The sequence below is a fragment of the Melospiza melodia genome, chromosome 16, assembly GCF_035770615.1.
Source record: "Melospiza melodia melodia isolate bMelMel2 chromosome 16, bMelMel2.pri, whole genome shotgun sequence".
In the NCBI taxonomy this organism is placed as follows: domain Eukaryota; kingdom Metazoa; phylum Chordata; class Aves; order Passeriformes; family Passerellidae; genus Melospiza; species Melospiza melodia.
In genome coordinates this window covers 5008109-5026475 of record NC_086209.1, presented here as the reverse complement: position 1 = coordinate 5026475, position 18367 = coordinate 5008109, and the positions used below count along the sequence as shown (strand labels likewise).

Sequence of the window (18367 nt, the reverse complement as noted above, 5' to 3'; positions counted from 1 at the left end):
CGCCCCGCCGCGCCGCCGACTGCCGCTGATTGACAGCCCGCATGCCCAATCCTCAGGGAGTCGGCGGGCAGGGCTGACCGCGGAACCAATCGCCTCGCGGAACCGCCCGCCCCTCCGCCAATCCCGGGCTGCGGAGCGCGCAGCGGCCCGCCCCCTATCGCGGGTCAGGTGTGGCGGTGTCACGTGAGCGCTGTGAGGGGCCCATGGCGGCGCGGTCGGGCTGTGCCGGAGCTGCTGCCCGGAGGTGCCGGGGGAGCCGCGCCCGGGGCGGCACCGGCCCTGTGCAGGGGCCCGGCTGGCCGAGAGACCGCTGGCACCCGGCCGGCACCGCAATAGAGTGGACCAGGGCCAGGGCAGTGTTTGTCCCCCTGTGCTCGGCGCTGCTGAGGCCACACCCGGACCCAGCTCTGGCCCCTCAGCCAAGGAAGGACATGGAGCTGCTGAAGGAATAAAGCTGGGGAAGGGTCTGGGGCACAAATCCCGTGAGGAGAGGCTGAGGGAGGTGTGGGGGCTCAGCCTGGAGGAAAGGAGGCTCAGGGGGGTCCTTATGGCTCTGCACAACTCCGTGGCAGGAGAGGGAGCTGGGTGGGGACAGGCTCTGCTCCCGGGGGACAGGGATGGATCACAGGGACAGGATCACAGAGATGGATCTCAGGGATGGATCACAGGGACAGGATCTCAGGGACAGGATCACAGGGACAGGATCTCAGGGATGGATCTCAGGGATGGATCTCAGGGACGGATCTCAGGGACAGGGTCACAGGGACAGGATCTCAGGGACAGGATCTCAGGGACAGGGTCACAGGGACAGGATCTCAGGGATGGATCTCAGGGACAGGATCACAGGACAGGATCTCAGGGACGGATCTCAGGGACAGGGTCACAGGGATGGGATCTCAGGGACAGGGTCACAGGGACAGATCACAGGGACAGGATCTCAGGGACAGGGTCATGGGGACGGGATCTCAGGGACAGGCTGTGCCGGGGGAGGTTCAGGGTGCACATCTGGAGTAATTTCTTCACAGAAAGGGTGAATGGGCTGCCCAGAGAAGTGGATTCACTGTCCCTGGAGGTGTTCAAGGACTGGACATGACAATCCGTGCCATGCTCTGGCATATGTTAGACTCAAAGATCTTTTCCAACCTCAGTGATTCTGTGTGCTCAGCCTGAGGGGCTGGGGGCTGCTGTGGGTGCAGAGTGTGGGTCTGTGTGTGTTCTGTCAGTACAGGGTCCTGAGGAAGAGAGGTTGTACCCCATGGGCTCAGGGCTTGGTTTTGGCCCTGGCCTTTCAGGTCTGCTTTAAAAACTGTGAGAAGCTCCTCCCGAGCACCTCTCCCTGTGCTCTTTGATCAGATCCAGCCTGATCCAGAGTGTTATGGCCTGGCTGTTTGCTGCCTCTCTGCTTCCTTGTGTTGACTCTGTGCTGTCGAATCCAGTCTGTTTCTGCTTGGGATACTTGGGCCCATCCAGATCTTTGCAATCAAAGGTTTTGGTCTCTCTTCAACAAGTTCAGCCACAAGAATAAGTCATGGTCACTGGGCATCACCCTATTTGCACCAGTTACATGTGACTGCTATGAGAACCTCTGGAAAGGGGCAGTGCTGGTGTCAGCAGGACCTGGAGAGCTGCAAAGGGCACCTGTGTGCCAGCCAGCATCTCTGAGCTGAGCCCTGCATTCGATCCCTGTTTTTGCAGGACTGACACAGCCATGAGCAGCCTTGGTTGCACGTGTGGCCTGTCAAGGAGTCTGGAGGCTCCTGCTGCCAAGGCACAGTGGGAAATGGGATGTGAGGAGCCAGCTCTCCCCCTGGACCAGCCCTGGAGCCCCCTGGAGCTCTTGTGGGTCCCACCAGGGCAGGATGGGAGCACAGCAGGGCACAGCAGGGCACAGAGCTCAGGGTGCCACCGAGGCAGCTCGCTAGGTGTCCTCCCATCCCTGCTCTGCCACAGCCAGGGAACAAAAGCTCCTCAGAGCCCGCGGGCTGATAATCACTCCTTGTTTCAGTGCTGGGGTCCTCCCCTTGTCCCTCGGGGAGCTGAAGCGCAGACATCTCTCAAAGTGGGGCAAAACAAGACACTCTGGGGGCTGGAAAACCTCCTGGCTTTGTTTTCTCTTGTGCTGAATGATTCTCCAGGGCTGGGCAGTTATCCCCTACTGCCAGAGCTTGGATGCTGCAGGGCTGATCCCTGCTGCTTTCTGTGCCCAAGCACTCCCTCCCTGCTGCTTCCCAGGTGTCCTGCCTGTCCCCAGGAGAACCTGGCACCCCACACCCCTTGGGATGGGAGCTCTGGGGTGCAGTGTGGGCTGCATGTGCTGGCTGGTGTCCCCAGGGTGGGGCAGGCTGGTCCCCAAGCCGTGCTGTGGGGTTTGGTGTTCACAGGGGTTCCAGGATGAGGGAAGAGATGAGAATCTTGACTCCATGTTTCAGAAAGCTTGATTTATTATTTTATTATATGTATTATATTAAAACTGTACTAAAAGAATAGAAGAAAGGATTTCATCAGAAAGAATAGAATAGAAGAGGAATGATAACAAAGGCTTGTGGCTGACTAAGACAGTCTGGATAGCTGGACTGTGGTTGGCCATTAATTAGAAACAACCAATGAGACCAATCCCAGATGCACCTGTTGCATTCCACAGCAGCAGATAACCATTGTTTACATTTTGTTCCTGAGGCCTCTCAGCTTCTCAGGAGGAAAAACCCTCGGGAAAGGATTTTTCATAAAAGGTGTCTGTGACAGTTTGGCAGGGCCATGGTGCAGCCCCTCAGAGCAGCTGGAGGTGACAGGCTGTGGTGTGATGCCACAGCTGGAGTGGCAGGGGATGCTCTGTTGGGGGCACAGCTCTTGCAGGGCTGTGCTGAAGGCTGGGGTGCTGGCACAGCCACACTGCCAGAGCACCCTGCACCTGTGCCAGCAGGCTCCTGTGCCATGGAGGTCCTGTTACGGCCCTGTGCCCGTGGCATGGCCAATCCCAGCAGGGCACAATGCCAGTCCAGCTCCTGGTGATTTCCTCTTGTGTCCATTTTCCCACTTGTGTCCGTTTTCCCCCTTGTAAAGGGGCAGCCCTGGCCTGCTCAGGGCTGCCTGGGTGATTTTTGGAGCTTTCTATTTTCTTTAAAAGAATTCTGTGCTCAGGCCATGTGCAAAGGTTGCTCAGAGCCCCAGGAGAGCTGTCACCTGTTCCTGTGGCACTGCCCTGGCCTTGGGGCTGGGATCAGCTGGCACAGGCTGTCCTGCAGGCACAGCTTTGTGTGCACAGGATGCTTTGCTGAACCTCTGGCACTTGGAGCTGCCCCACAGGAGCTCCAGGCTGGGGATGTGGGGAGAGGCCCTGGTGAGGGAGAGGGCGGGAAGGGAAGGTTTGACACCCTGATGCTGCCAGGGACAGCAGCAGAGCTCAGTGCCAGCAGGGTCAGGCTGTCTGTGGTTGTGGGGCAGGGGCCAGGCTGGCATGTCACTGCAGTGCCCAGCCCAAGGCACATTTCCTTGGCCCCACATGGTCCCCTGGGGCTGGCAAGGGGCTGAGCTGTCCCCAACCTGTGTGTGTGTGCTCCTGGCCCTGCTGCAAGCAGGAGCTGGGAAGCTGCCAGTGCTGCTGATGCTCATTTTGCTGTCTGGGAGTTCCATTAACCTGGTGTTAACTTCATTAACTTCCTTTTAAACCAGCAATTAACATGGCCATGGCTGTTGGTGCTGTGCCCACAGCTGCTGTCTGTGGTGACTGGGGTGCACCACCAATGCACAGCCTTGAACAGGAAATAAAAAACTGATTCTGTCCAAAGACTGTGGGCTTTGCTGAGGGGCTGAGCCACCTGGGCTGGTCCCTGGCCATGCTGTGAGAGGACATGGGGCTCAGAACCCCCATCCCAAGATGTGAGGCACCCACTGGAGCTTTGTGCTGGAGGGCAGTGGCAGCCCTGCAGCTGTGAGGGTGTCCCAGTGACTCCCAGTTCAAACTGGGCTGCTGGGAGCACCGAGGGCAGGGCCTGAGTGCTGCTCCCGACTCTGCAGCTGCCCCCAGGGACACTGAACCACAAATACCTGCAGAGCCATGGGGTGGTGCTGCCCTTATGCCTTTCCAAGTGTGATGCCAGAAATGAGCTTCCCTTGCTCGAGCAGTGCCTGGGACCTGGGGGCTTTGTCTTGGGAGGGATGTGTTGGGTTTTTACATTCTTCTTTTTTTTTTTGGTAATTCCTGGAGCTGAATGGCTCAGGGCTGACTGCATTGTTTGTCTCCAAACAGACACTGAGTGCTCAGATGTGATGTCCTGACTCCAGAGCAGGGAGTGAAGGAACTGGGACACCGTGCTGATGTGAAATACCTCACAGGTCTCCCCTTGGCTGTGTCCTCTCTCAGTTTGGGGTGGGAACAGCAGCAAGACCCTGGGGAAGCTTCATTTGTCCCACCTAAAGAGCAGCCCCAGCCCCAAAGCAGCGTGGTGCAGCTTGCTTTCTCTCCTCCCTGCCCCAGAAGGGCGATGGGGCTGCGAGGTACCAACAGAGCTGCTCTGTGAGACTTGGCCGGGAGCACAGAGGGAGATTGATGCTTGCTCGGGCGCTCAGCCCTCAGCTGCGGGCTCTGCCCACCCCTGCACCAGCTGGGGACAAAAGCCCCGGCCCCGGGTGGCACTGCAGGGCTGGCGTAAGCCCCCCAGGACAGCTGGCAGCTCTGTAAGCTTGGCTCCTGCCCAGGGAGCCGAGTGAAGGGGCTCAGGGGCCACGCAGGGAGGTTTGCTTGGGGATGCTGCACATGCTCGGGTATCTGAGCTCCACCACAGAGCTGGGACCCCCCCAGCTCCGCCTCATCTTGGGTCCTGTCCCCTGGCCAAGCCTAGGTGGGTGAAAAGGGCTGGGGTGACTGTGGGGAGCACCCCACAGAGCTGGGGTGGGGACAGAAAGTGAGGAGGTTTGGGGCTGAGGGCTTGCAGGGGGCTCCTGCCCAGCACTCCTGGCATCTCCCACGTGGGAGTTAAATGTGACAGTGATCAGTTGTGTCAGAAAAATCACCCGTGGAGAGTAATGATATCTGTATGGGTATAATGGTGGGTCAGGGCTCCTGTCCCCACAGGGCATTGTGCCCTTGTCCCCTCCCCACGCTGTGAGTGGGAGCTGGCTGCAGTGTTCTTGGCAGAGACAAATCCCCAGCACACAGCACGAAAATCCCAGAAAGGTTTATTTGCGTAGGAAGGTCGATGCTGTTTAAAAACCCACCACTGCAGGAGGCTGGCATGGCCACCCAGTGCCTGTGGCTGCTGCTCAGACGCTGGTACCTCCCTGACTGGCATTGCCTCGGGTGCTGGGGAGCCCAGGGTGCCTCCAAATGGGGCTCCCCAAAGCAAGTCTGGCCTGGACACACAGTGGGAACCCATAGGGAGCCCCATGGCAGGGGGGGCATGCACGGGGCTGGCAATGGGATGGAGCTGGCTCAGCCTGTCCTTGTGGGTCCCTCTGTCCCCTCATGGGGTGGCCTGGGGCCAGTTCTCTGCTTGCCCCATCTTGGAATGGGTGCATGTGGCTCTGTGGGGCTCAGGGGATGGTGCTGCCAGTCAGTGCTGCGAGGAAGAGGGGGATGAGTGGTGCCTGAGGAGCCAGGCCAGGGATCATGGCAGGGCGTTCTGCCTGGGTCTGGTGTCAGAAGGCAGTGCTGGCCTCCTGGCCATGTCCCCCTGCCATGGCAGGTGGGTCACTGGAGCACTCACTGTGCCATGGGGCCACAACAGCCCTCAAGGAAAGGGGTGAGTCCTATTTCCATCCTGCCCAGCCTGGAAGACTCTGGGCCCTCTCCTGAGCCCATGGGCATGGGGACTGCTGGGCTGCAACCTCCTGAGGGCAGAGGGAAAGGAGAGCATCACCACACTCCTCTCTGGAGGACTTAAGCATCACCTGCTGCATTTATTTCCTGCAAAGCATGGAGGGTATCCAGATCTGAAGGGCTGGGAGCCTTGCCGAGCTTGTCCTGTTGGGGTTCCAGTTGCTCTCCTCTCCAGGGAGGAACATTGGGGATGAGCCTGCCCAGGGGATGCTGCACTCAGATGCTGGGCTGAGGAATGGGGCAATTTTCACCTCCATCTCTCTTCTGGCACCGTGGTGCTGTGGGAATGCAGCAGTCTGGGGATGCCACCACTCACTCTGCTCCTCCAAAAGGATTGGCCAAGCTTTCCCCACTGCTTTCATCCCAAAATCTCCCTTGGAAGACAGGCTGTGACCCTGCTGATAATGCAGTGCCATCTCCCCAGTGCCAAGTGACTCCCATCTGTAACTGCAGTGGCCATCTGGGCCCCTTCAGCAGGACTGAGCTTGCCTGCTGCCTGCTCAGGGCTGGCATCTCCTTGGAGCAAACAGAGCCTCCTGCCCACTGTCCCTGCCACAATCCTGCAGCCCTGGGCACCACGGGCAGTTCTGAGCTCTGCAGGGAGGGCAGCATCCCCAGCCTGCTGCTGTGCTGTGTGTTGGAGCTGGCTGGGGCTGCATTGCTGGGCAGGGGCTGTGGGGGCACAGTCCAGGTGCAGGCAGGGCTGCTGCCTGCTCTTTCCTGCAAGCAAGCTCCAGGCCAGAGCAGAGAATTGCAGCCTGATCACTGGTCCACAACTCAGTGAGGAAGGCTGGAGAAGCAGCAGCCTAACATGGTAGGTATGGAAAAGGGAGAGGACATTTTTCGGGTAGGTGATGTTTTCTGGCCACTGGCTGTGCCAAAATACCCAGGGCTCTCCTGTGCCCCTGGCTACCCAGGGTTCCCCCAGCAGCACAGCATTCCTGGGGTATGGTTGTTCCCCTGTTCCCTGACAGCGCTGCATTCCTGGGGTGTAGCTGTTTCCCTGTTCCCTGACAGCACAGCATTCCTGGGGTGTAGCACATTCCCTGTTCCCTGACAGCACAGCATTCCTGGGGTGTAGCACATTCCCTGTTCCCTGACAGCACAGCATTCCTGGGGTGTAGCTGTTTCCCTGTTCCCTGACAGCGCTGCATTCCTGGGGTGTTTCCCTGCCCTGACAGCACAGCATTCCTGGGGTGTTTCCCTGCCCTGACAGTACAGCATGCCGGGGTACCTGGGGTGACACCATGCAGGAAGCAGGAGGGGTTCGTCTCTCCAGCTGACCGTGGGGACCTGTGATTGTTGATCCCCCCAGTTTGTGCCACAAAATCCAGTGTGGCACAGGGACTGCCACACGTCCAGGCTCTGAAGCCCAGCCCAGCTGTGCCACCGCTCCGGGACAGAGGGAAATGCAGTTCTGGCTGAGCCTGTGGCACCTGAGCACACTGTGGGGGTGACACCAAGAGGCAGTCAGTCCTACTTTTCCAGCCTCAGGGCACCATGTGGATGTCCTCTGAGCGCAGCACTTTGTAAACCACCCAGTAGAAGATGTTGAAGAGCAGGAAGGTGAAGGGGAAGACGGCTCTGGAGACGGTGTCGATGCGCTTGGCGCGGTCCAGGTAGCGCCTGCGGAGGCTCTCCCCTTCCCGCAGCACGGCCGGGGGGCTGAACGCTCCGGGGCCCTCCCCAGCCCCCTCCTTGGGCTGCAGGCAGGGGCCCAGCCCGTAGCCCCGCAGGTAGAAGCGGCTCTCGCGGCTCAGCTCTTCCTCCTGCCGAAGGAAAGGTGGTCAGGCAGGGCACGGTGGTGCTGGTGCTGCGGGGGGAGGCTGCACGTCCTGCACACCCCTGGTGCTGGGTGCTGGGTGCTGGTGCTGGGTGCTGGGTGCTGTGCCAGGCTGGGAGCTCTGTCACACAGCCCAGCCATGCAGGCAGGAGCTCCCAGTGCTGTCTGTGCACAGGGCAGGGGTGAGCACTGAGCTCCTGCCTTCTCATCCAGCACGTGTTTCGGGGTGTATCCAAAGGCAGCCCGACCCTCACATCCCCCCAGCTTCCTCCCAGCTCTGGCAGCCAGAGGGATGGGAGGTGAACTGCTGGAAGGGGGCACATAGGGGTGCAGGGTGCATTGGGTGCAGGGAGCTGAGGTGTGCAGGCTCTGCTGTGAGTGTGCTGTGTTTGCTGCGCGGTGAAAGTGTGGCTGTGATGGTGAATAGGAGGGGACAGGCAGCTTGCTGGGGCAGAGCAGGGCGGGGATGCAGGAACCACCAGGGCTTGTAGGGCACCCCAGTCCCTCCGAGAACCCAAGCCCTCATTTTTCCCCATGGCTGCTTGGCAGAGATTGCCTGGTGCAGCAGAGGAGGGAGGCTGAAAGAGCTGGACTCTGCAGGTCTCTCTGCCCTTGCTCACCCTCTCTCTCCCCTGGCTGGCAGAGGGCTGCAGAGGGGGCAACGTGCCCGTGGAGTTGCATGTTCGTGATCAGGGCTGCAGAACTGCCGTGAGGGTCTCTGGCTGCAGCCCACTGCCATTGTTCAGGGCACCGATTGGGTGCCTCAGGGGCTGGCCAGCCGTGCCTGCCTCCTCCCCATCGACAGCTGTGCACTGCGAGCCACTTGCCTTGTTTTAGCCTTGGAGAGGGTTATGTGTGCAGAGATGTGATGAGGGACGGGCATGTGCAAGCACAGGCTGCACATCTGGCTTTTTGCTGAGCCCTGGACTCATTTGGTCTCTGTGGCTCAGCTCAGCTCCCCTCTGCCTTTGTGGTGCTGTATCTGGCTGTGGTGGGTCCTTTCTTCCAAAACCTGCTGCAGTCAGTGCCTCACTTTGTGTCTGGGTGCTGTTTGGGACCCCAAACACCATCTCTGGTCAGCACTGCCCTCCAGGACACAGGGGCTGCCTGCTGAGGTCAGCCCCTGCAGGCACTTGGCCGGCACGGGGGCTCTCATGCAGAGAGTTTGTACCCTGGCATCTTTATTTAACTCAGCAATCCACAGGCTAAGCAAGATTTTACAGTGGGAAGAGCAGCAGTGGCTCGGATTGCTGAGGTCAGTTCTCATTTGCAGGACAGTTTTATTTCCCTGCCTCAGGCTGAGTGCCTGCAGCCCCTCTGGATGGGGGGACTGGGTGCTCTGTGTGCTCTGGGGACCAGCAGCTGCTCCCCCAGCCCAGGGTTCCTGAGCCTGGATTTGGGTGGTCTGCGGGAGGGATTTGCCCTCAGGCTGTGAGACCCGGGCTGTGCTTTCTCAGGCACAGGAGCTGTGGGTAGTGAGGCTCTGCTCCCATCTCTGACTGAGCAGCACCACGAGGTGCTCCTGGCTGCACCCAGTGCTGTGCCAGCAGCACCCCAGGGAGCTCTGCAGCCTCACTTTGGTCTGTTCTAAGCCAGCACACGGTTCTTGGGTTGCACAGAGCCTCCCCCTCCCTGCCCTGGCTGGGTGCTGCTCTCCAGGAGTCATCTGTGAAAGGCAGGGTGCAAAGATGCCTTTCCTGGCATCCAAGGGCTGCTGGTGGTGTAGAGGGGGTGAGGGTGACCGAGCCTGATCTCCTCCCTGGAGCTGTGGTTGACCCCCTGCATCTCCCCAACACCCGGGGAGCTTGCCCTGCCCCACACTTCTCCCTGTGCCTCAAAGTGCTCATGTGCCCTGAGCAGCTGCCTGTGCAGGAGGGACTGCAGGCCGCTGTCCTCTCTCAGTTTGGGGTGGGGACAGCAGCAAGACCCTGGGGAAGCTTCGTTTGTCCCACCTGAAGAACAACCCCAGCCCCAAACCAGCGTGGGTGCAGCTTGCTTTCTCTCCTCCCTGCCTCAGAAGGCCCTTGGTGGGCGATGGGGCTGTGAGGAACCAACAGAGCTGGGAGTGCCTGGAACCTGCTGCAGGGAGGCAGAGCCCTCACCCTGCCAGGGCTGTGGGCATGGCTGGGGAGCTGGGCTCAGTCACCCTCAGCATCACTCACCCTCAGCAAAGGGGACTCTGCTGGTGCTGCTTTACCAAAGGGGACCCCAAGGCATGGAGTGGGGGTTCCACAGGGAAATCTGCTCCATTACCGTCACTCTCCCAACACATTTGAGCCCAGGGAATGTGACCCACATAGCCAGGCTTGCGTTAGCTGACCCCAGGAAAGCCACAGCCACGTGCTATGGCTTTGCCTGTCCCCAGTGTGGTGCCAGAAGGGGTCACAGGAGCCCTGTAAGCACAGCCATGAGCGCTGGGGACCCCCACGCTCCCAGCACAGCCCCTGCCAGCCCTGACGCTCTGGGAGAGGCTGCCCAAACCCTCGCCCATCAGCCACATTCTCTGTGCTAATCACTATCCTGCTTCTTCCGCAGCTCCTTGCTGCCCCCAGGGCTGCTCCTGGGGTCTCCCTGCGGGGAGGGGAGGGTGAGGCTGGCTGGGGAAGCACGGGGGCTGCCGCAGGGTCGTGCTTTACCCGGGAGCTGCAGAGCGTCGCGTAGGTGTGCTCGCTGCTGTGCCGGCTGCTCGGCTGCCGCAGGGACTCCAGGCTGGCCGTGCCGCTGCTCAGGCCCTTGTGGCATCCAGCAGTGCGCACCAAACAGAAACAGGACAGCGGGTGACCCGGGGCAGCGGCTCTGGGTGCTGGGGTGGGGGTGCTGGGGGGAGATGGGGGCTCTGTGTGTGGGGGAATGAGCCCCCCCAGTGTGCCCTGGCACTGGGATCTGTCTTCAGCACGTGCTGAAGGGATTTGCTTGCATGGGATGCTCTGTGTGTGAATGTTTGTGTGTGTGTACTCGTGTCTTCCATGGAGATCTGGTGCCTCACAGGCTGTTTAAAATGAGAGTGGGGCAGCCACATCCCTACCCCAAGCTTCTTGCAGGCCTGATGCCTGTGTTGGTGGGCTGACAGAGGGGAGAACTATTTCCATGAGTGAGGGATCCTGCCTCTGCAGATCCTGCTGCGCTCCCATCTGCAGCCCACACCTGTCCCTGGGTGCCACCAGGTCCCTCCCTGACACAGCAGTGAGTCCCTGTCACCACTAAGGAGCCCAGGTTTGGGGCTGCATGTAAGGGGAAAGGCTGGTTTCCCCATCCTCACTGCTTATTTTTCTACATTTTTCTCCCTGACACAGCAGTGAGTCCCTGTCACCCTAAGGAGCCCAGATTTGGGGCTGCATGTAAGGGGAAAGGCTGGTTTCCCCCATCCTCACTGCTCATTTTTCTGCATTTTTAGAGGAAGCAGAGCCCGAGGATGTCCCAGCAGGAGAAGGACAGCACCCTAAGCAGGGCCATGGGTGCCGAGCCCTGTGCTGCAGTGCCCGTGGGTCCCCGGGGTGCCAGAGGAGCCATCTGTGGCTATGGAACACAGCCCTGCCCTGGGGGCTGCTGACAAACTGTCCCTGCAGCCCTGGGCTGTCCCCTCAGGGGCTGAGGAGGAGCAGATGTCAGAGAGGGGGACACTCACCATCCTCTGCCGTCGCTGGCGGCGGCGCAGGCGCATGAACTCCTTGTGCTGGCGCGACACAAAGTTGACGGCCGCGTACTCCAGCAGGGCGGCGAAGACGAAGAGCAGGCACACGGCCATCCAGATGTCAATGGCCTTCACATAGGACACCTGCCGGGGTGACAGGGGGCTCAGGGACCCACTGCCCCCCACCTTGCTCGTCCCCCCTGCTGCCAGGAGGCTGGGAGCCCTCTCAGCCTGGGCACACGGGCCAGAGCAGCCAGCGTTACCCCTCAGCACGTGCGGTGCCCCAGCTGATGAGGCTCCAAAGCCAAGGCATGGCCAGGGAAAGGCTGCCCCTGGCCCTGGCCCTGGCCCTGGCCCTGGCCCTGGGGCGGTGCCCAGCAGGCAGCAGCACTGACCTTGGGCAGGGAGGCGCGGGAGCCGGCGCTCTGCGTGGTCATGGTGAGCACCGTGGTGATGCCCAAGCCCACCCGGGCCGGCGCCGCATCCATGTTGATCCAGAAGGAGACCCAGGAGAGGATGACGATGAGTAGGCTGGGGATGTACATCTGGATCAGGTAGTAACCCATCTGCCTCTCCAGGTGGAACTTCACCTCGATGCAGGTGAACTTGCCTGCAGGGAAAGAGGGCCCCAGTGGGCGAGAGGGACCCCTGGGCCATGGGAGGGGGTGGCAGCAGGTCCCTGGGGGGCTCACCTGTGTTGTAGTACTTGGTGCAATAGCCCAGGTCCTTCTCATCCCTGAGGATGAACTGTGGGAGTGTCAAGCCCTCTGCCACCTGCACGGCCTCCTGCTCCTCCAGCCACTCGAAGATGAGGTCGTTCATAGTGTAGCCAACTGGAGGGGATGTAGGGAGCCATGGGATGGGGACATGGACCCCGTTCAACCCCACCCTGAACAACTGCTTTTTCCTGCTCATGTCCCTCAGAAAAAGTGAGCTGCCAGCTTTTGGGATGGCATGGAATTGGAGGGCATGGGAGGGCAAGAGGGAAATGAAGCACAGCTTGAACCCCCCCAAGGTACTCACAACTCTCCAGCTGCATGGTGCATGTCTGGATGTCCATGGGGAAGTTCTTGAGGTCCATGGGGCAGGACAGGATCAGGGTCAGCCTGAGGAGGCAGAGGAAAGGAGGGAGTTGTTGGAGCTGGGGCAGTCGTTGGGGAAAAGTCACCACATGGAAGGCCAGGGGAAAGCTTTGCCTCCCCAGTCAGGCACTGCACCAGAGGGGAAGGTTCTACCTAATGCTGTAGAGCACGTTGCCATTCTTGAAGATGCGCAGGAGCTTGTTGTCAGTGGTGACCTCGTGGAAATTGGCCCCTTTCTCGTTGGCAAAGAACAAGTCTGGCTTCCAGATGGAGTCGAGCATGGAGGGGTCGAGGTCGAGGGAGTCGTCGGGGTACTCCCGGTAGGCCAGGCGGGGATCGTTCCACTGCTGCCGCAGGAACACGTTCACCCGGTAGTCCTGGCACAGGGGGCACCGGTCAGTGACAGCACCCCCGGTGCCCGGGGAGGAGGAGGAGGAGGAGGAGGAAGGGATGGAGGAGGGGGTGGAAGGGGCTGCTTCCATTGAGGCTCAGCCCTGCTGTGGCTGCGTGCCTGCCACTAATAAAGCAGGGAGCAGGGGCAGCTCAGGAGCCTTCCCATGCTGCTGGCAGCCAGGGGAAATTAAAAAGCCAAGGCCACAGCAGCTGAGAGAAGGAGGAGGAGGTGGAAGACCAGTAACTGCTGCCTGCAGCATTCTGCACATGGCTCTGTGGGACTCTTGATAGTATTAAGGCTTTTGCAGAAGCACAAATAGGAAATTTTTTTGCCCTGGGACTTCCTCTGATGTGTTCCTCATGCACCCAAGGAGGTTCAGGATGGCAGGGGGATTACATCCATCTGCCCCACCGTGACCCTTTGGGGGGCTCTTTCTTCCAGCTCAGGCACAGGGAATGTGACCCACATAGCCAAGCTTGTGTTAGCTGACCCCAGGAAAGCCACAGCCACGTGCTATGGCTTTGCCTGTCCCCAGTGTGGTGCCAGAAGGGGTCACAGGAGCCCTGTAAGCACAGCCATGGGCACGGGGACCCCCACTCTCCCAGCACAGCCCCTGCCAGCCCTGAGGCCCTGGGAGAGGCTGCCCAAACGCTCACCATGGTGGTCTCAGTGACGGAGCCAAAGCTGTTGATGAAGATGTTGCACGTCACGTTGACAGGCGGACCTGGAAAACAGCGTGAGCCTCCTCTTGCTGCTGGCTGCTGAGACACGTGCGGGCACACGCGGGGACACCGCTCCTGCTGCGTGCCTGAAGGCACACAGGCGTCCCCTCTGCTGGGGCCACCCCCGGGGACACCCTGCAGGCACACAGGCGTCCCCTGCTGTGGGGCCACCCCCGGGGACATCCTGAAGGCACACAGGCGTCCCCTGCTGTGGGGCCACCCCCGGGGCGGGGGTGACCCCAGCACGCCCATGCTGCCGGCCAAGCGAGCACACAGGGCTGGCAGGACAGCCGGGACTCTGGGCAGGGTGTTGGGACAGGGATGTGGGGCAGGCTCCTGCCCCAAAGCCCCTGGGTTTGGGCAGCCATGAGCTGCCAGGACCTGCCAGGTTTGGAGCCCTCACATCCCCCCTCTTACCTTTGAAGTTGGGTCGAATGCGGGCGTCGTACCCTGAGGTTCGTCCCATGAGCTTGTCCAGGAAATCAGAGGGTGACATGGGCTGGGCTGAGCCTCGGGAGCCAGCTTTAATCTCCTCCCGCCCTGAGACCAGCCTGTGGGGCAGGGGGGCAGGTCAGCTGCTGCCAGGGCTCTGCAGGCACATTTTGGGCTCCCCTGGGGACACTCAGCTGCCAGGGCTGCAGCCACTCCAGTGCCCGATCAGCATGGTGGGGGATCCCTTCCTTCTGCTGGGCTCCTGGTGGCCTTTCCCCTCACCTGCAGCAGCCTGAGTGTCACATGCCCACATTTTGCCTGTCCCTGCTCCACCACATCCCTTGGCATGGGGCGGGGGGCCGGTGTCTCCTGGCTCCAGGGCTGTGGTGGGGACAGGGCACAGCCAGTGCTGGAGGGAAAGCAGGGCAGCTCCTTCTCAGGTTCCACCTACAGCTCAGCTTGAGTTGCTGAGCAAACAATCACACAGTGCCTGTCATGGGGGGCTGGAGGACACAACGGCCCTGCCTGAGTGAGGAGTGTCCAGCTGGGTTCTGACAGCCTGCCAGGGGCCAGGGAGATGTGGCAAGAGAGGAGCAGCAGAGCCCACCTCCACACGAGCCATGGGGATGAGCTCTCCCACACAGTGCTCTGAGTGACGGTGGAGATTTATTTAAACTGACTCTGGAGGGGATATTTTTGTGAATGCATCTTAGCCTGCCAGCTTCTCTCCTGCCGTCAGTCTATAATGATAATTTCAAGGAACAATGCGAGAGATGTTCACTCACCACATTGCCAGGCATGTGGCTGTGATGGAGAGGAGTTAGCCAGACATCTCTGGACACAAAAGAAGCTTTGAGCATGCTGCTGGTGCTGCTGCATGAGGCTTATAACTCCACCAGGTCTGTGCCCAGGTGGATCTCACTCCTGCTTGGAGCTACAGCCCCAGCACTGCAAGAAGAGGATGATGCTGGGAACCCTGTGGTCCTTCTTCCTACCTCTTTTTAAAGGGGTGAGATTCATCCTAAAGGGGTTTATGTGCACCTTACCAGCTAGAAATGGCCACAACCAAAGTGTTCCAGTGGGGCAGGTTTTCCTTTAATTGGAGAAGGGCAGCAGAGAGTAGCTGAGATTCATCCTGATCAAGAGCAAAAGGCTGGGAGGAATTCCCCGCCAGGAGCTGCATGAGCAAGGTGTGGTGCCTTTGGGAGGAGGGCTGCCAGGGGCCAGGCTAACAAGGGGTTAAGTGAGGCTTGTGCCCGGCACAGAGCCGTGAGCCGTGTCCTCCCACAGGAGAGGACAGCGAGGGCTCTCCCCTGCAGCACGTGGCAGCGAGGCTCCCGGGCTCCCTTGGCAGGTAGCTCCGTGAGGAGGCTCAGATAACGGAGGCGCAGCGGATCTGCAGCCCCGGGATGCTCAGGGCAGCGTGGGGGATGCCAAAACGCCCAGAGTGCCCACGGCATCCCCGGCAGGGGAATCGGCCCTGGGGCACAGCCCCTGCCTTGAGCGCTGCCTGCCCTGGGGTCTCTGCCCCGACCCGGGCCGGGCACCGCGGGGCCCTGGAGCTCACTCTGCACCGCTGTGGAGCCCGTGGATGGCAGGGCTGAAAACGCTGATGTCTGCCTGAAAACGCTGCCCCGAGACAGGCAGTTTCTGCACGTGAAGCAATTCTGGGTTACCCCTCCCTGGCATGAATGTTGCAAATCCCCCCGCGCCCCTCCAGCCACACTGGCTGAGTGCTGGGAGGGGGACTGGGATCAGGCTCAGCCCCGGAGTCCTGCAGCCCCCAACCCTTCCCTTCCTCTCTCCCCTGCATCCCACCTCGTCCCAGATAACACCCAAGGTGGACCAGATAACAGATAACACCCAAGGTGGACAGAGATGGAAAAAGGGACCTGAGGGCTTTAGATTTTCCACCCAAGTGGGCCAAGAGTTGCTCCTGCACCCAGGGGACCTGGGGCACCCACCCACTGTCCCGAGTGAGCCAGGGTCTGGGTCAGGGTCTGCCCTGAGCTCTCCTTTCCCCACACACCATGAGCCAGGAGAGGATCTGGACATCCCGGGGGCTTTGCGGCGGCAGGGAAGGAGCTGCCTGGGCTGTCACGGGCTCGGCTCTCCCCTTCTCCCGTGGGTGACCCTCCCGCTGGCCCGGGGAGCCCTCGGGGGCGGCCGGGGACAGGCAGGGTCTGGCTGTGTGCGGTGGGGACCGTGGGGGGAAGGCTGCTGGCTCCCGGGGCGCTGGGTCGCGGTCCCGGGAATGGGCAGCGAGGCCAGGTTTGCGGGAGGTTCAAACAGGAGCGGGGAGCGTTCTGTCCGGGGCATCAGGCCGCGGAGCCCGCTCCGGATCGGGGGTCGGGATAAGGGTCCGGGGATGGTGCGGGTCTGAAGGGATGCCCAGGTCCCGCAGGAGCTCTGTCTCCGAGAGGGGGTGATGCCCGCCCGTGTGCCGGGGGAATCGCGGCTCGGGGGACGGACGGGGTCGGGGTGCCGGGGTCCCGCGGCCCCGCGCAGCACCGAGCACCCGCGCCGTGCGCTCACCTGAGCGGGCCGCGCCGGGGCAGGAGGCAGCCGAGGAGGAGGAGGAGGAGGAAGGCGAGGGCACCGGCCCGGAGCGCGCCCATCCCGCCGCAGCCCGCAGCCCCGCCGCCCCGGGCGCTCGGGCATGACCCGGCCGGCGGCGGCGGCGTCCCCGCTCCCGCTCCCGCCGCACCGGGGCCGCACCGGGGCCGCTGCCGCCGCCCTCCGCCCGCTCCCGCTCCTCATAGTCCGGGCGCCCGCCGCGGGGTGGGCGCCGGCCGGCTGCGGGCCCCGGGAGCCGGGCGGAGCTTCGCCCGCCGCGGCGGGGAGGAGGCGGGAGCGGCGGTGGGTGGGGGGCTCCGGCCCGGTGCCCGCCTCCTCCCCGGCCCCTCGGGGCCCTCTGCCCCCGGCCCGCAGCCCGCGGCCCTCGGGGGGGCTCCCGGTGCGGGGAGGGAGCGGCCCCGGCGGGGGCTGGGGGGTCTCGGGGCGCGCCGGGCTCGGGGCTGGAGCGGGCTCGGGACGCGCCGGGGCTGAGGGATGTGCGAGGGACGCTCGGAGGGAGAGAACCGTACCGGGAGCAGCCCGTGCGGGGCTGAGGGATGTACGGGGAATGAGGAATGTAGGGGCTCGGGGATGTGCGGGGATGAGGGATGTGCGGGGATGAGGGATGTGCGTGCTCAGGGATGTGCGGGAATGAGGGATGTGCGGGACTGAGGGATGTGCAGGGGATGTGCGGGGCTGAGGGATGTGCGGGGCTGGGGGATGTGCGGGGCTGAGGGATGTGCGGGGCTGGGGGATGTGCGGGCTCAGGGATGTACAGGGATGAGGGATGTCCCAGAACTGCCCGTCGGATGGGGGGTAGCGCCTGGGTAAACCGGGCCCCTAAACCCTTGTGCCCGCTCTTGGGGCCGCAGCTCAGGTCCCCCCTGCTGGGAGCCTTTCCCAGGGCTCAGCGGATGGACAGGACTGTCCTGGTGAGCTCCTCGGAGAGCACAACACCGACGCTCGTGTCTGTGTGATTCAGGAGCTGCCGCGGCTGCCGGGGACAGGGCAGCCAAGGCAGAGGGAGGGGAGCTGCCTGATAAGCACAGCCTGGGCCGGGACTCGGTGCTCGGCTCCCTTTGCCCTGTCCCCTGAGACCACCCGAGCCGCAGAGTCGCCTCTGCTCCAAGGCAATCCGTGATTAATTTGCAAGGAAGTAAATAGTATTTAAAAAAGATAAAAGCGCAGAATAAATGATTCCTGGCAGATATGTCAGTCAGGTTTCTGTTCACTCTGCTGTGGCTGGCTGATCTCATTTGTTTGTATTAATTGCAGTCTGGTAATGGCTGGGAGCTGCTGTACAAAGCCATTGCTGCAGGGGCCCACAGAAGAGGAGCTCAGCGGGGAAGGAGAGCACGGTGCCCCCTGTGCCTGCTCTCCCAGGGAAAGAGAGGGGCTGCACAGGACCTGGAGAGCTCCCAGTGGCTTTGCTGGGAGGGCAGTGTGGATCAGGGCTGTGTGAAGCCAGCCCGGGGTGCTGGCCCAGCACAGGGCACAGGGGGCTGGTGGCCAGAGGACACTTGGCCCGAGGTGCTGTGCAGGGTCCCCATCCCCTCTGATCAGCTCCCCCAGCAGCAGGAGCTGGAGAAGTCTCCTCTGATTACCGTTGCCATTACTGTTTGCAGTGCCACGGTGCCAGGAGGGGCAGGGACAGCGGGGAGCCCCAGGGAGCAGAGCAAACACACACGGTGTGACAGCTCCTCTCCTGACACTGTCCAGCTAAACCGACCTGACACTGTCAGGAGGGCAGCCAGTGCTCCCTCTCTGCTCTCTGGGGAAACTGAGGCACGGTGTCCCTGCAGCAGCTGAGGACGGTCAGGCTGTGGGGTCAGCGTGCCAGGTGGGCACGAGCGTGGGAGCTCAAGGTGAGCAGCTCCAAGGCATGGGTGCACATGCTGTGGTCAGCAGGGCTGGGCTAACGGGGCTCTTGGAGAGGCCAAGGAGGCTCCCAG

The 18367-nt window shown here is 61.8% G+C and overlaps 1 protein-coding gene across 2 annotated transcripts; it reads right to left on the bottom strand.

Moving 5' to 3' along the window:
* Nucleotides 1-5865: 5865 nt before the first annotated feature.
* Nucleotides 5866-16511, bottom strand: LOC134425620 (glycine receptor subunit alpha-4-like). 2 transcript variants are annotated; one of them, XM_063170375.1, is made up of 10 exons: nucleotides 16395-16511; nucleotides 13845-13978; nucleotides 13362-13429; nucleotides 12465-12688; nucleotides 12253-12335; nucleotides 11922-12062; nucleotides 11625-11839; nucleotides 11224-11373; nucleotides 10235-10330; nucleotides 5866-7584 (listed from the first exon to the last, which is right to left on the bottom strand). In XM_063170375.1, the coding sequence occupies exons 1-10, from the start codon at nucleotides 16475-16477 to the stop codon at nucleotides 7306-7308; spliced, it is 1473 nt and encodes a 490-aa protein (XP_063026445.1). In that variant the 5' UTR covers nucleotides 16478-16511; the 3' UTR covers nucleotides 5866-7305. The 2 variants fall into 2 exon arrangements, with proteins under 2 accessions (XP_063026445.1, XP_063026446.1); XM_063170376.1 differs by lacking the exon at nucleotides 10235-10330.
* Nucleotides 16512-18367: the final 1856 nt, after the last annotated feature.

What these genes read in the sequence shown, in the direction of transcription:
- LOC134425620 (XM_063170375.1), bottom strand. Translation starts at nt 16,477, where the DNA reads ATGGGCGCGCTCCGGGCCGGTGCCCTCGCCTTCCTCCTCCTCCTCCTC. An exon ending in CCCCGGCGCGGCCCGCTCAG is followed by an intron (nt 13,979 to 16,394) that starts GTGAGCGCACGG and finishes CCTGCCCCACAG; the next exon opens with GCTGGTCTCAGGGCGGGAGG. An exon ending in GCCAGCGACGGCAGAGGATG is followed by an intron (nt 10,331 to 11,223) that starts GTGAGTGTCCCC and finishes GGATGCCACAAG; the next exon opens with GGCCTGAGCAGCGGCACGGC.